Below are 15,657 nucleotides of genomic sequence, written 5' to 3' on the forward strand. Positions count from 1 at the left end.
GCTGAGATTCTGCGCGCAGTACGCACCTCCGGCGCCCAGCGGCGGCGTGGCTGCGTGGCCGAAGAGCAGCGGCGGCCGCGTGATGAGCACCACGCCCACCAGCGTGAGCGCGATCGTGAGTGCGTGGAACGGGCCGCACGGCTCCTTCAGGAAGAGCCGCGCGAAGATGGCGACGAACACCGGCACGCTGAACACCACCACCGAAGCGTCCGCCAGCGGCATGTGCCTGCCAACACAGCACCGTACCAAGTCACGTCACAGCACCTCACCTCAATTCATCCACATGTATAAACCACTGCTGCGAGCTCTTCCATAATACCAGCAGGGTCCACAACAAGAATGAACTTGTGTACATAGTTCCGTGCAGTCAGTGCGTTCACAACTTTCCCACTAGAGCGCGCCCCGCTAAGCACAACAGCGCAGGCGCAGCACTCGTCCGTCTCCGCACTACGAGATGGCGCTGCCTTAGAGACGGACCAAATTCTGAAACTTCCTGGCAGATTAAAACTGTGTGCCCGACCGAGACTCGAACTCGGGACCTTTGCCTTACGCGGGCAAGTGCTCTACCATCTGCGCTACCAAAGCACGACTCACGTCCGGCACTCACAGCTTTACTTCTGCCAGTATCTCGTCTCCTACCTTCCAAACTTTACAGAAGCTCTCCTGCGAAACTTGCAGAACTAGCACTCCTGAAAGAAAGGATATTGCGAAGACATGGCTTAGCCACAGCCTGGGTGATGTTTCCAGAATGAAATTTTCACTCTGCAGCGGAGTGTGCGCTGATATGAAACTTCCTGGCAGATTAAAACTGTGTGCCCCAGGCTGTGGCTAAGCCATGTCTCCGCAATATCCTTTCTTTTAGGGGTCCTAGTTCTACAAGTTTCACAGGAGAGCTTCTGTAAAGTTTGGAAGGTAGGAGACGAGATACTGCCAGAAGTACAGCTGTGAGTGCCGGACATGAGTCGTGCTTCGGTAGCTCAGATGGTAGAGCACTTGCCCGCGAAAGGCAAAGGTCCCGAGTTCGAGTCTCGGTCGGGCACACAGTTTTAATATGCCAGAAAGTTTCATATCAGCGCACACTCCGCTGCAGAGTGAAAATTTCATTCTGGACCAAATTCTGCTTCCGCCGATCCACGTATTAATATGTAACGCAGCCAATGCGATCGCTGCTAACGTAGAACCTTTTCTCCTCGCGGATCACACTCGCGCAGTGATGCCTGAACGTGCGAGGTATTATAACGAGTGTACAGACCTCCGATTACTCAGTCTGCATCAGTCTGCAACAGTCTGTAGTCAAGTTTCAGTCTGCGCCTAATAAGGTTATCATATTCCTGTACATAGCCATGAAGAGAAATGAATATACACTTTTGTCAAGTATCAGAGATATGTGAGAATAAGATTAACGTACCAAGACCAAAGGAACTTCACAATTGTCAGTTGTAAACAGCATCCAGAATCAAGCTACGTAATGTCTATGCTTTTTATTATTTTAATAAATGTGTGTGAAAATTAATCAGGTTCTGTTTTAAAGTTGGTCACCGTCAATCTGTTACTCTAAGCGTGCAAGTGATGTTTCTATCGTATGACCTAACAGCAGAAGATAAACACGCCACGATAAGACCACGAGACATATTGCTGACACTCGCCTACATAGTTAGAGCGACAAGTCAAATAATCTGATGGTGTGTGTACCGAAGGTCTTACAGTATTCACACCACAGAACTGCTAGGTCTCTATCCAGGAATCGTACCCATGGTAAACACTTTATTTAATTTCATATACGAGTGACATTCGATGAGTCATGTAACACATTTTTTTCCTTGGTATATTTGAAAAAATGCAGAATTTTTTGTAGGACTTCGTGAAATATTCCGCTTCTGTTCCTATATTTTCATGTAGCTCCTATAGATGGCGGCACCATACATACATCTAAATCTATACTCCGCAAGCCACCCAACGGTGTGTGGCGAAGGGCACTTTACGTGCCATTGTCATTACCTCCCATTCCTGTTCCAGTCACGTATGGTTCGGGGGAAGAACGACTGCCGGAAAGCCTCCGTGCGCGCTCCAATCTCTCTAATTTTACATTCGTGGTCTCCTCAGGAGGTATAAGTAGGGGGAAGCAATATACAGGGTGTTACAAAAAGGTATGGTCAAACTTTCAGGAAACATTCGTCACATACAAATAAAGAAAAAATGTTATGTGGACATGTGTCCGGAAACGCTTAATTTCCATGTTAGAGCTCATTTTAGTTTCGTCAGTATGTACTGTACTGTACTGGAGCACGTTATAATGTTTTCATCCGGGATACTCTACCTGTGCTGCTAGAACATGTGCCTTTACAAGTACGACACAACATGTGGTTCATACACGATGGAGCTCCTGCACATTTCAGTCGAAGTGTCCGTACGCTTCTCAACAACAGATTCGGTGAGCGATGGATTGGTAGAGGCGGACCAATTCCATGGCCTCCACGCTCTCCTGACCTCAACCCTCTTGACTTTCATTTATGGGGGGCATTTGAAAGCTCTTGTCTACGCAACCCTGGTACCAAATGTAGAGACTCTTCGTGCTCGTATTGTGGACGGCTGTGATACAATACGCCATTCTCCAGGGCTGCATCAGCGCATCAGGGATTCCTTTTTGCGACGGAGGGTGGATGCATGTATCCTCGCTAACCGAGGACATTTTGAACATTTCCTGTAACAAAGTGTTTGAAGTCACGCTGGTACGTTCTGTTGCTGTGTTTCCATTCCATGATTAATGTGATTTGAAGAGAAGTAATAAAATGAGCTCTAACATGGAAAGTAAGCGTTTCCGGACACATGTCCACATAACATATTTTCCTTCTTTGTATGTGAGGAATGCTTCCTGAAAGTTAGGCCGTACCCTTTTGTAACACCCTGTATTCGATACCTCATCCAGAAACGCACCCTCTCGAAACCTGGACAGCAAGCTACACCGCGATGCAGAGCGCCTCTCTTGCAGAGTCTGCCACTTGAGTTTGCTAAACCTCACTGTAACGCTATCACGCTTACCAAATAACCCTATGACGAAACGCGCCGCTTTTCTTTGGATCTTCTCTATCTCCTCTGTCAACCCGACCTGGTACGGATCCCACACTGATGAGCAATACTCAAGTATAGGTCGAAAGAGTGTTTGGTAAGCCACCTCCTTTGTTGATGGACTACATTTTCTAAGGACTCTCCCAATGAATCTCAACCTGGCACCCGCCTTACCAACAATTAATTTTATATGATCATTCCACTTCAAATCGTACCGTACGCATACTCCCAGATATTTTACAGAAGTAACTGCTACCAGTGTTTGTTCCGCTATCATATAATCATACAATAAAGGATCCTTTTTTCTATGTATTCGCAATACATTACATTTGACCATGTTAAGAGTCAGTTGTCGCTCCCTGCACCAAGTGCCTATCTGCTGCAGATCTTCCTGAATTTCGCTGCAATTTTCTAATGCTGCAACTTCTCTGTATACTACAGCATCATCCGCGAAAAGCCGCTTGGAACTTCCGACACTATCTACTAGGTCATTTATATATATTGTGAAAAGGCACGCCAGAGGTTACTTTAACGTCTGTAGGCATCTCTCCATTGAGAACAACATGCTGTGTTCTGTTTGCTAAAAACTCTTCAATCCAGCCACAGAGCTGGTCTGATATTCCGTAGGCTCTTACTTTGTTTATCAGGCGACAGTGTGGAACTGTATCGAACGCCTTCCGGAAGTGAAAGAAAATGGCATCTACCTGGGAGCCTGTATCTAATATTTTCTGGGTCTCATGAACAAATAAAGCGAGTTGGGTCTCACGCGATCGCTTTTTCCAGAATCCATGTTGATTCCTACAGAATAGATTCTGGGTTTTCAGAAATGACATAAAACGCCAGCAAAAAACACGTTCTAAAATTCTACAACAGATCGATGTCAGAGATATAGGCCTATAGTTTTGCGCATCTACTTGACGACCCTTCTTGAAGACTGGGACTACCTGTGCTCTTTTCCAATCATTTGGAACCTTCCGTTCCTCTAGAGACTTGCGGTACACGGCTGTTGGAAGGGGGGCAAGTTCTTTCGCGTACTCTGTGTAGAATCGAATTGGTATCCCGTCAGGTCCAGTGGACTTTCCTCTGTTGAGTGATTTCAGTTGCTTTTCTATTCCTTGGACACTTCTTTCGATGTCAGCCATTTTTTCGTTTGTGCGAGGATTTAGAGAAGGAACTGCAGTGCGGTCTTGCTCTGTGAAACAGCTTTGGAAAAAGGTGTTTAGTATTTCAGCTTTCCGCGTGTCATCCTCTGTTTCAATGCCATCGTCATCCCAGAGTGTCTGGATATGCTGTTTCGCAGCCTTCATCATGACGTCTGTAAAGCCGTCGACACACGGACCGTGAATCCGAACGTTGAGCGAGCCGAGTTTCTGACGTCATAGCGTGGAATAGCACGCTCGGGAGTCTTTCCGAACGTGCAGAGCAATATCTGGCATCTCAGATATTCTGAGCGTGCGTCTGAGATTTGACCAATGAGATGGCAGAACGCCACCTACGTCACACGCACGCCGTCTCCCTTCAGTACAGAGTTGCGAGGCGCCATATTGGCTTTCATTTTAAGCCTATATGTATATATGCCGTTTCTGAGCACCAGCAAATTGAGAATCACTGGAAAACCCGTTTTAACTTTGTGATTCGTTCCAATAAAATAATGAGAAACATCATTTTCTTGGCAAAAGAATAATTGTAACTTGCGTATTATGAGATAAGGTATTTGAAGGCAGTGACACACTGAAGATCCACCCAAAACGCATTGTTCTTGGTACAATTTGTTATAATGAAATTTCAATCTATATCTACGATTAAATTTCAGTATATATCTACGATTAAATTTCAGTATATATCTACGATTAAGATTTTCAGCACGTGGTACCATAGTATGATTAAATGTTAAGACTGTGTTGTTGCTTTAGTCAGCCGGCATGGCAGCTCAGCGTGATTCAGTCGGCTCTCAGCCGTGGCAGCGTGCGGACGGCCCCACGCGTCGGCCAGTGCTCCGCTGCAGGCGTTGTTTACTTCCGCGTCGTAGCTTCAAGGCTTGTGTCCGTCCACCATGAACAACATGTCGAGCGCTTACCGCCGTGCGACCCTTAAAGTTTCCTTCCCATCTGAACATGCGCGACCTCGTGCACATGAAGTTGAAACGTTCATACGTGAAGAAGTTCGTTTAGATCCTAACCACGTTATCGGAATCCACTTTTCGATCATGAGTAGTGTCGTTTATATTAAAATGACAAACACCGAGGTGTGTGAAGATGTTATTCGCCGCCATGCCAATGGACTTAAGTTCAAATACTCTGATGGTCACGTCGGAGCTGTAACACTTGAACTCGCAGAGTACGGTCAACGTACGATTAGGGTGTTTGAACTACCTTTTGAAGTGCCGAAGGACGAAGTTGTCTCTGCGTTACAACCATACGGTAACGTCATCGGTTACGTAGAGGAAAAATGGCAAACCTTCACGACCTACCACGTCCTTAATGGTGTGCGTCAGGTCAAAATTGAGCTGAAGAAACATATACCATCATATCTGACAATTGGCGGGGTGCGAGCCATTGTCATGTACGACGGCCAACCCCGAACATGTGCGGGTTGTGGACAAGAAGGCCACGTCAGATCCGCCTGCATGCGACGCCGCCTGATCCAGACGCCGGTCGGAGAGGAAGCGTCCCCAGCGGTGATCACTCAGATCCCTGTCACATATGCCAAGGTTGCCAAGGAGGGTAGCATCTCTCCACAGGGTCTTCCTGCTTCGTTGCCGTCGTCTGATCAGGTAGATGCAATCACTACTGAGAATCCTTCTGAGGTGCCACAGACGCCAGATCCTGACCTGCCGAATCTTCGCAGTAATGTGACTGAAAATGCTAATGAGATGGACGTTGATCCGGGAGTGGTACCTACTTCTGCTTTCCTTCAGACTGGTCCGGAGTCAAACGAAAGCCACCCGCAATCAGACTCTGAACGACATGTTCGAAAACAAGGGACGACACGAAAGAGAAAGAAACGTAGCCGTACACCCCCTGATGAATCCATTCTACGGATGGATACCAGGGATGCAGACCCGAAGATGGACGGCAAACCGCTCTTTGATGACCAAAAGTCTGATGCGAACGACCCGCCACAGGCGACCACTGGCAACGACCACCCCTCCTTACTGGCGCCGTCGCCCCCACAGGTCGACGTTGAAGAGAGCCTATCTGCTGAGCCGAAAACTACGTCTCCTCTCCATGTGGATGATGTGCACAGCCGATGCCCTACCGCAGAATCAGTCTCCTGGGCAGACGACGTGGAGATCGACGGGACTGGGGTGGACGGTGCTGATGATGGGGCGCCCCCATCGGTTGCGCCCGCGCCCGCAAACTCTCCACAATAGCAGCCTCTTCAGTGGACCGGCAAGATCGGCGACCTCTCGCTCCTGAAGAAGAAGCCCCACCTGTGCCTGTGGGACTCCAACACCAGCATTATCGTGTCGCGACGATTAACCTCGCGACCATTCGTGCGCCCCACAAACTAGCGCTGCTCCGCGATATGATTTATGATGCGGACATAGATATTGCGCTTTTTCAGGAAGTGTGTGTCGCCGATTTTTCACCACCACATGGCTTCACGGCGCATCTTTCTCCCGCTTCGGACACCGGTAGTGGTGTTGCCATCATCTTACGCGAAGGTCTTCCAGCCGAAGATGTCCTATACCTCCCCAACGGCAGAGGTATGGCCCTTACTCTCTTTGGTGTATGCATCGTCAACATTTATGCGCCGTCGGGCTCCAGCTACCGTCGTGAACGCAATGCCTTCTTCGCGACTGAAGTTACACCCCTTTTTATGGGACCACACGATGACTGGGTCATGGGTGGAGACTTCAATTGCACCCAGCGACCTCAGGATCAATTGCCGCGTCACTCACCATGCGCAGCTCTGGAAACAGTCGTCACGCGGCTACAATTTGTTGACACGTGGAGACATGTTCACGGTGATCTTTTGGGCTTTACGTACTACACTGCGCATTCCTCTAGCCGACTGGATCGCATCTACATCTCGCGACCCCTTATTCAACACACTCGACAGGCTGAAATCTGGCCTGTTGCTTTCTCAGATCATGAGGCTTACTTCTGTGATGTTGTTCTCACAAGACAGGCAGTATGGCACGGACGTGGTTTATGGAAACTGAACACGGCACTTCTTAATTCACCTGACTGTCGACTTCTAATAGAAGACACTTGGATCACATGTAATAGACGCCGACCCACGTATCCGTCTACCATAACCTGGTGGATCCAGTGTGCAAAACCTGCTCTTCGAAAAACTTTGATCCGGTATGGCAAAGATGTTGTCGCCTGGAGGAAGAGCACTATGGACTTTTATTACAGGATCCTCCGAGAATGCTCCACGATGCCAGCCTCCCCTGAGCGCCATACAAGGGTGAACCATGCTAAGGCCCAAATCTCCAATCTCATGCGAAGGCATTTGGAAGGAGCGATAGTACGATCTCGTACTGCTGATCGCATGCCTCATGAACATCCGTCGATGTACCATATCATCCAAGAACGCCAACATCGACGCCGAAAATTGATTCACGTCCTAACAGATCAAGAAGGGCGTCGCTACGTAACCCAATCTGCAATAGGGAATGTGCTTCACGCCCACTACCAGCAGCTATACACCGCAATTCCACATTCCCCAGAGTTGATCGAGGAAGTCACACAGCTCAACTTCGGTGGTATCCCAGGCGATGCGGCGATTGACTTGATGTCAGAGGTGACTGATGAAGTCCGCGATGCGATCCGGGCAGGAACCATCAATCGCTCCCCAGGACCCGACGGTCTTCCCCTCGAATTTTATCGCACCTTCCGTGATTTGTTAGAGTCCACCTTCACCTCCATCTGTCGGGAACTGATGTCTCCGGAAGTACCTGTGCCGGACGCTTTCATGGAAGGAATTATTATTCCTGTACATAAACCGCATGGTGGCAACAATATCAGTGATTATCGGCCCCTCACCCTCCTTAATAGTGATATGAAAATCTTCACTCGCCTTTTGGCAGCACGACTTAAAAACGTTGCCCGATATGTTGTGTCGCCAGACCAAGCATCTTTGGGAGGGGATAATAATATCCGCACGGCTTTATGCCGCTACAGGGATATGATCGCCGTTACCCAAGCGCAACGCCTCTCTGGGGCACTTGCGTCTTTGGACTTTAGTCAAGCTTTTGATAGGGTTGACCATTCGTTCCTTACGGCCGTTCTCCACCATATGGGTTTCCCAGTCGCCGTTATCACGGTAGTGATGCGCCTTCTGCGGGGTGCCTCGTCCAGGATTATGTACAATGGCAGACTCACTCCACCGATAAAAATAGGTCGATCCGTACGTCAAGGTTGCCCTCTATCAGCGATTTTGTACGCCTTTTCCTTGGAATCCTTGCTATGTGGACTAAGACAACGTTTGGTAGGGTTGTCCATAGATCGCTACCGATTCTGTTGCACGGCCTATACTGACGATGTAGTCATCTGTTTACGTAATGCCGACGAGGTTCGAGCTGTTTTGACGTGGGTAGCGACTTATGGTGAGGCGTCGGGCAGCTCTTTAAACGTACGTAAGTCACAAGTTATGTTCATTGGCACGGGACTTCCCGTGGAGTGCGTTACACCTCTCACCACCGTTGATACCATTCGCTGTTTGGGAATAGATTTTTCATCTGATCTCCGGCGTTCAGCCACCATCAACTGCCGACGCCTCCTTTTAATGATCAGAGCAGGTCTTATGGACCATCGCCTTCGATCCCTAGATATTCTCCAACGAGCTCGATATGTCAATATATATATCGCATCCCGAGTTCGTCATGTAGCACAAGTTCTACCTTTCCCGCTTACTGTGGCACGTCGCATGTTGGCAGCGATGGCATCTTTCGTCAGCTCTGGGTTGTTGTTCAAAGTTAACTATGCAACCCTTACTCTTCCCCGTGAACGAGGTGGGATCGGTCTGTTTCACGTGCCGGATAGAGCTCGCGCCCTATTTGTCAGCTCCCAGATGACGGTATGGACACGTTGCCTAACGAGCCTCACTGGTCTCCTCCTGTCAGCATATTCGCCGGTCTCACTGTCAGCCCCAGCGATGATCTCGGATGTTCCGGCCCAGTTCCATTATATACGGTACTTCTTTCTTGAACTCAGTTATCTACGCCTCACCTTACCAAGACCGCTTTTACTCAAGACAAAGGAAGTCTACAATGTCCTCCAATTAGGTCGTCCACCTAACGCGATTGAACAAAAGTTCCCCCAGGTTGACTGGCGTCATGTATGGCGCGCGGTGTTCGCCTGTTACCTTGACACGAATGTTCAGTGTGTCTGGTACCTAACTGTCAATGGTAAGCAAATCAACCAATTTCGCCTTCATCGTATCCACCTCGCCCAATCACCTCTATGTTCCACGTGTGGAGTGCCAGACAATGATGAACATCGGTTTGTTTGCGGACCGGCGGCGGAGGTTTGGCACTTGGTTCGACGTATTGTGGCTTTTCTAACGCGGGACATTCCGGATCGGATTACTCCCCTTTCGTTATTATTTCCGGAACATGACTATTTTCCTCGGACAAAGACCAATGCTGTGAATTGGATTCGAGGACATGCCATTCACTACCTATTTGGACAAACTGTAGACTCTGTACTCGATTTTTGGACATACCTCAATGACAATCATTATGTCGTTGTCCGTCACCCAAAATACAGACAATTTTTCTCGAACTTCCTTGGGAGTGCTTTCCACGACCCGCCTCGCAGCTGGAATGTGTTAAGCCAAGAGAGAAGAAGGTTTCCTGTTTGAACCAATGAACATTTCTGAACAATTCAACGGAACACATCAATTTCGAGAAGACGTGACTCAACATATTACCAGCGGGGCGCAGAAGGCCTCTGATCAAATACGCAACAAAACTACACAAAAAAAACAATAAAAATAAAATTATAAAAAAATAAAAAATAAATAAAAAAAGGAAGATTTTGTTGTTTGTAAGGATAGCCCTAACCTTGATTTCCCATATTTCCCCCGGTATATAGGCAGCTCTCTGGAGTAGGTTTAGCCAGGAGCCAACGCCTGAAGTGGACCAGTTTTTTTTTTTGTTATAGGATGATAAGTGGCGGTGGCACTTAGCTCTTTTTTTTTGTTCCATTTCATTAAGGGGCTTTCAAAAAAAAAGTTGGTAACAAAAAAAAGTTGGTAACAAAATAAATTAAAAAAAAGTTGGTAAAAAAAAGCGTGTTTGGTCAGAGGGTTAGCTCCCTCTGTAATAAAAAAACTGAGTTAATCGATAAACAACGAACTTAAACGGATGTCTTACGACGTCCGCCACGAGCAGATGCAACGAACAAATCGAACAAAATGAGTAAAAAAAAGCGTAATCAATAGTGTCACTGTCCTATATAGAATTGTTTGTTGGGGCGGTGGCTCGCGTCTTGACACTTCTAAATTTTTCCCAAACATTCACGTTTTTATTAGGTTCTCATACTTTATTATTAGTTTGATATAAGTATATACTATAATATTTGATGTTGCGTAAATATAAGTTCACTTTTTTTTATTTTTTATTTTTTTTTAACTGGCTTAATCTACAGGACAGCTTGCGCTAGTTGTACAAAGATATTTTGCTCGTTTTTCTTTTACGCTTCGTAATTCACATGTTGCAAAGATTATGCTACTGGGTAGGAACAGAGATCAAGTAAGACTGACATTGGGGTTTTACTAAAATGTGGGAATGATGAAATAATGTTTATCTTATGCGGAGAAGTATTCCAAATTTGTACCGCATTGTTTGCAATGGAACTTTTATAAGCCTATGTCCTTATTGATTGGACATGGTACCTTCCCTTTCATGGACGATAGAGGAAACGTGCGTTTTAATAGAGCTAACGTGGGAATTTTACGCGCGCCCGTTGAGTAAACAGTGTGATTTACGAACTAGAAACATCCCTCAACTGCCGCTGGAGTGCGTTGCGATCGCGTATACCACGTTGGGGCCCACGTACCGTATGCAGAAGTCGCATCGTTCCTGAGCGCTCAGCAGCACGTTGAACTTGGCACACTCAACGTTAACGTTCGACAGCACGGTCCGTGTGCCGACGACTTAACGGAGGTGCTTTCCAAGCAGTGATTTGTTATTGAATATTTTTTATCACAGGTACTCATAGGCGCTTGGGGAACGTCTACTGAGAACTCGTAGTCAACAAAAGCACGGCGAGTTGTTGGGAGAGGCGTCTGTCATCATCGCAACAAGGTCGTGCAAACCTGTCCGATCTCCTCGTGGCGGCCGGCCGCGAACAGCTGTGGCTCCTGGAATGTTGGAAAGTGCAGTCACTGTGATCGACTGATCACAAGTTAACACCTCGCTGCACACTCGACGCCTCTTTTGTTAGTGCTGACACACTCGCCCACCATTTTGTGGTACTCAGCGACGTGTATCCGGTGGGACGGCGTGTGTCCCGCGAGTTCATCGCCGCCTAACAGAAAACTATAAAGAGCAACAGACGGCCATATCTGCCGAATTGCTTGAGCGTTACGAGGCTCATCGTGACAAGTTTTCATCGGACATCGTCACAGATGATGGAACTTGGGTTCACCGCTTCAAACTGCAAACGAAACGGCAATTCGTGGAGTGGCGCCACCGCCTCTCCTCCGTAGAAAAAGTTCAAAGCGGCACCTCAGGCGGAAAAGTCAAGGAGACGGCCTTCTGGATCTCTGAAGAGTTTATTGTCTTACATCATAGCGCAGCCCTCAACTCTGACATGTATTGCCCTGCCCTCAAGGAAGCCGGTCGCCGTGGCCGAGCGGCTCTAGGCGCTTCAGTCGGGAACCGCGCTGCTGCTACGGTCGCAGGTACGAATCCTGCCTCGGGCATAGATGTGTGTGATGTCCTCAGGTTAGTTAGGTTTAAGTAGTTCTACACTACTGGCCATTAAAATTGCTACACCACGAAGATGACGTGCTACAGACGCGAAATTTAACCGACGGGAAGAAAATGGTGTGATATGTAAATGATTAGCTTTTCAGAGCATTCACACAAGGTTGGCGCCGGTGGCGACACCTACAACGTACTGACATGAGGAAAGTTTCCAATCGATTTCTCATACACAAACAGCAGTTGACTGGCGTTGCCTGGTGAAACGTTGTTGTGATGCCTCGTGTAAGGAGGAGAAATGTGTACCACCATGTTTCCGACTTTGGTAAAGGTCGGATTGTAGCCTATCGCGATTGCGGTTTATCGTAACGCGACATTGTTGCTCGTGTTGGTCGAGATCAAATGACTGTTAGCAGAATATGGAATCGGTGGGTTCGGGAGGGTAATACGGAATGCCGTGCTGGATCCCAACGGCCTCGTATCACTAGCAGTCGAAATGACAGGCGTCTTATCCGCATGGCTGTAACGGATCGTGCAGCCACGTCTCGATCCCTGAGTCAACAGACAGGGACGTTTGCAAGACAACAACCATCTGCAAGAACAGTTCGACGACGTTTGCAGCAGCATGGACCATCAGCTCGGAGACCATGGCTCCGGTTACTATTGATGCTGCATCACAGACAAGAGCGCCTACGATGGTGTACTCAACGACGAACCTGGCTGCACGAATGGCTAAATGTCATTTTTTCGGATGAATCCAGCTTCTGTTTACAGTATCATGATGGTCGCATCCGTGTTTGGCGACATCGCGGTGAACGCACATTGGCAGCGTATCAACCGGTGTGATGGTATGGGGTGCCGTTGGTTACACGTCTCGGTCACCTCTTGTGCTCATTGACGGCACTTTGAACAGTGGACGTTACATTTCAAATGTGTTACCACGCGTGGCGCCACCCTTCATTCGATCCCTGCGAAACCCTACATTTCAGCAGGATAATGCACGACCGCATGTTGCAGGTCCCGTACGGGCCTTTCTGGATACAGAAAATGTTCGACTGATGCCCTGGCCAACACATTCTCCAGATCTCTCACCAACTGAAAATGTCTGGTCAATGGTGGCCCAGCAACTGGCTTGTCATAATACGCCAGTCACTACTCTTGATGAACTGTGGTATCGTGTTGAAGCTGCATGGGCAGCTGTACCTGTACACGCCATCCAAACTCTGTTTGACTCAACGCCCAGGCGTATCAAGGCCGTTATTGCGGACAGAGGTGGTTGTTCTGGGTACTGATTTCTCACGATCTACGCACCCAAATTGCGTGTAAATGTAATTACATGTCAGTTGCAGTATAATAAATTTGTCCAATCAATACCCGTTTATCATCTGCATTTCTTCTTGGTACAGCAATTTTAATGGCCAGTAGTGTAAGTCTAGGGGACTGATGACCTCAGATGTTAAGTTCCATAGTGCTTAGAGCTATTTGACCCATTTGAACCCTCACGGAACTGAAAAACGAATTCAGCGCCACAAAAATGCGAACGAACTTCGTTTCCTACATAACAAAGCACGGCCTCACACAAGACGGCACACCCAAGAGTAGCTCACAAAACTGCACTGGCCTGTTCTTCCTCATCCACCCTGAAGCCCGGATCTCACACCCTCCGACTTCCATCTGTTTGGCCCAATGAAGGATGCTCTCCGTGGGAAGCAGGACGTGGATGATGGGGTTACTGATGCAGTAACACTCTCGCTCCGTCGTCGACCAGTAGGGTAGTAGGACGTGGATGATGGGGTTACTGATGCAGTAAGACGCTCGCTCCGTCGTCGACCAGTAGGGTAGTAGGACGTGGATGATGGGGTTACTGATGCAGTAAGACGCTCGCTCCGTCGTCGACCAGTAGGGTAGTAGGACGTGGATGATGGGGTTACTGATGCAGAAAGACGCTCGCTCCGTCGTTGACCAGTAGGGTAGTAGGACGTGGATGATGGGGTTACTGATGCAGTAAGACACTCGCTCCGTCGTCGACCAGTAAGGTAGTAGGATGTGGATGATGGGGTTACTGATGCTGTAAGACGCTCGCTCCGTCATCGACCAGTAGGGTAGTAGGACGTGGATGATGGGGTTACTGATGCTGTAAGACGCTCGCTCCGTCGTCGACCAGTAGGGTAGTAGGACGTGGATGATGGGGTTACTGATGCAGTAAGACGCTCGCTCCGTCGTCGACCAGTAGGGTAGTAGGACGTGGATGATGGGGTTACTGATGCAGTAAAACGCTCGCTCTGTCGTCGACCAGTAGGGTAGTAGGACGTGGATGATGGGGTTACTGATGCAGTAAGACGCTCGCTCCGTCGTCGACCAGTAGGGTAGTAGGACGTGGATGATGGGGTTACTGATGCAGTAACACTCTCGCTCCGTCGTCGACCAGTAGGGTAGTAGGACGTGGATGATGGGGTTACTGATGCAGTAAGACGCTCGCTCCGTCGTCGACCAGTAGGGTAGTAGGACGTGGATGATGGGGTTACTGATGCAGTAAGACGCTCGCTCCGTCGTCGACCAGTAGGGTAGTAGGACGTGGATGATGGGGTTACTGATGCAGAAAGACGCTCGCTCCGTCGTTGACCAGTAGGGTAGTAGGACGTGGATGATGGGGTTACTGATGCAGTAAGACACTCGCTCCGTCGTCGACCAGTAAGGTAGTAGGATGTGGATGATGGGGTTACTGATGCTGTAAGACGCTCGCTCCGTCATCGACCAGTAGGGTAGTAGGACGTGGATGATGGGGTTACTGATGCTGTAAGACGCTCGCTCCGTCGTCGACCAGTAGGGTAGTAGGACGTGGATGATGGGGTTACTGATGCAGTAAGACGCTCGCTCCGTCGTCGACCAGTAGGGTAGTAGGACGTGGATGATGGGGTTACTGATGCAGTAAAACGCTCGCTCTGTCGTCGACCAGTAGGGTAGTAGGACGTGGATGATGGGGTTACTGATGCAGTAAGACGCTCGCTCCGTCGTCGACCAGTAGGGTAGTAGGACGTGGATGATGGGGTTACTGATGCAGAAAGACGCTCGCTCCGTCGTCGACCAGTAGGGTAGTAGGACGTGGATGATGGGGTTACTGATGCAGTAAGACGCTCGCTCCGTCGTCGACCAGTAGGGTAGTAGGACGTGGATGATGGGGTTACTGATGCAGAAAGACGCTCGCTCCGTCGTCGACCAGTAGGGTAGTAGGACGTGGATGATGGGGTTAATGATGCAGTAAGACGCTCGCTCCGTCGTCGACCAGTAAGGTAGTAGGATGTGGATGATGGGGTTACTGATGCTGTAAGACGCTCGCTCCGTCGTCGACTAGTAGGGTAGTAGGACGTGGATGATGGGGTTACTGATGCAGTAAGACGCTCGCTCCGTCGTCGACCAGTAGGGTAGCAGGACGTGGACGATGGGGTTACTGATGCAGTAAGACGCTCGCTCCGGCGTCGACCAGTAGCGTAGTACCGTACAGTCATACACGCCCTTCCAGTGAGGTGATGTAAGGCCGTCGCTCTGAGCGGAGATTATGTTGAAATATAGGGTTTTGTAGCCAAAAAAGTGGGGAATAATATTGTGTCTTGGAATCTTAAATACAACTGACCTGTTTTCAGAAAAAACGTGTTAGAGTACTTATTGAACGCCCGCCGTAAAATGTGATGAGAACGTTCAACAAAATT

The 15,657-nt window shown here is 48.5% G+C and overlaps 1 protein-coding gene across 1 annotated transcript in view; it reads right to left on the reverse strand.

The window, feature by feature from the left end:
* Positions 1-15,657, reverse strand: part of LOC126101251 (solute carrier family 35 member G1) — a gene marked incomplete at its 5' end in the record, with an annotated part of 94,412 nt that overhangs the window by 58,264 nt on the left and 20,491 nt on the right. The window contains one exon of the mRNA XM_049911939.1: positions 27-226. Within this exon, the coding sequence (XP_049767896.1) occupies positions 27-226 (200 nt within the window). The remainder of the gene's footprint in view (positions 1-26; positions 227-15,657) is intronic.

The sequence above is a fragment of the Schistocerca cancellata genome, chromosome 9 (genome assembly GCF_023864275.1).
Source record: "Schistocerca cancellata isolate TAMUIC-IGC-003103 chromosome 9, iqSchCanc2.1, whole genome shotgun sequence".
Taxonomy (NCBI): Eukaryota; Metazoa; Arthropoda; class Insecta; order Orthoptera; family Acrididae; genus Schistocerca; species Schistocerca cancellata.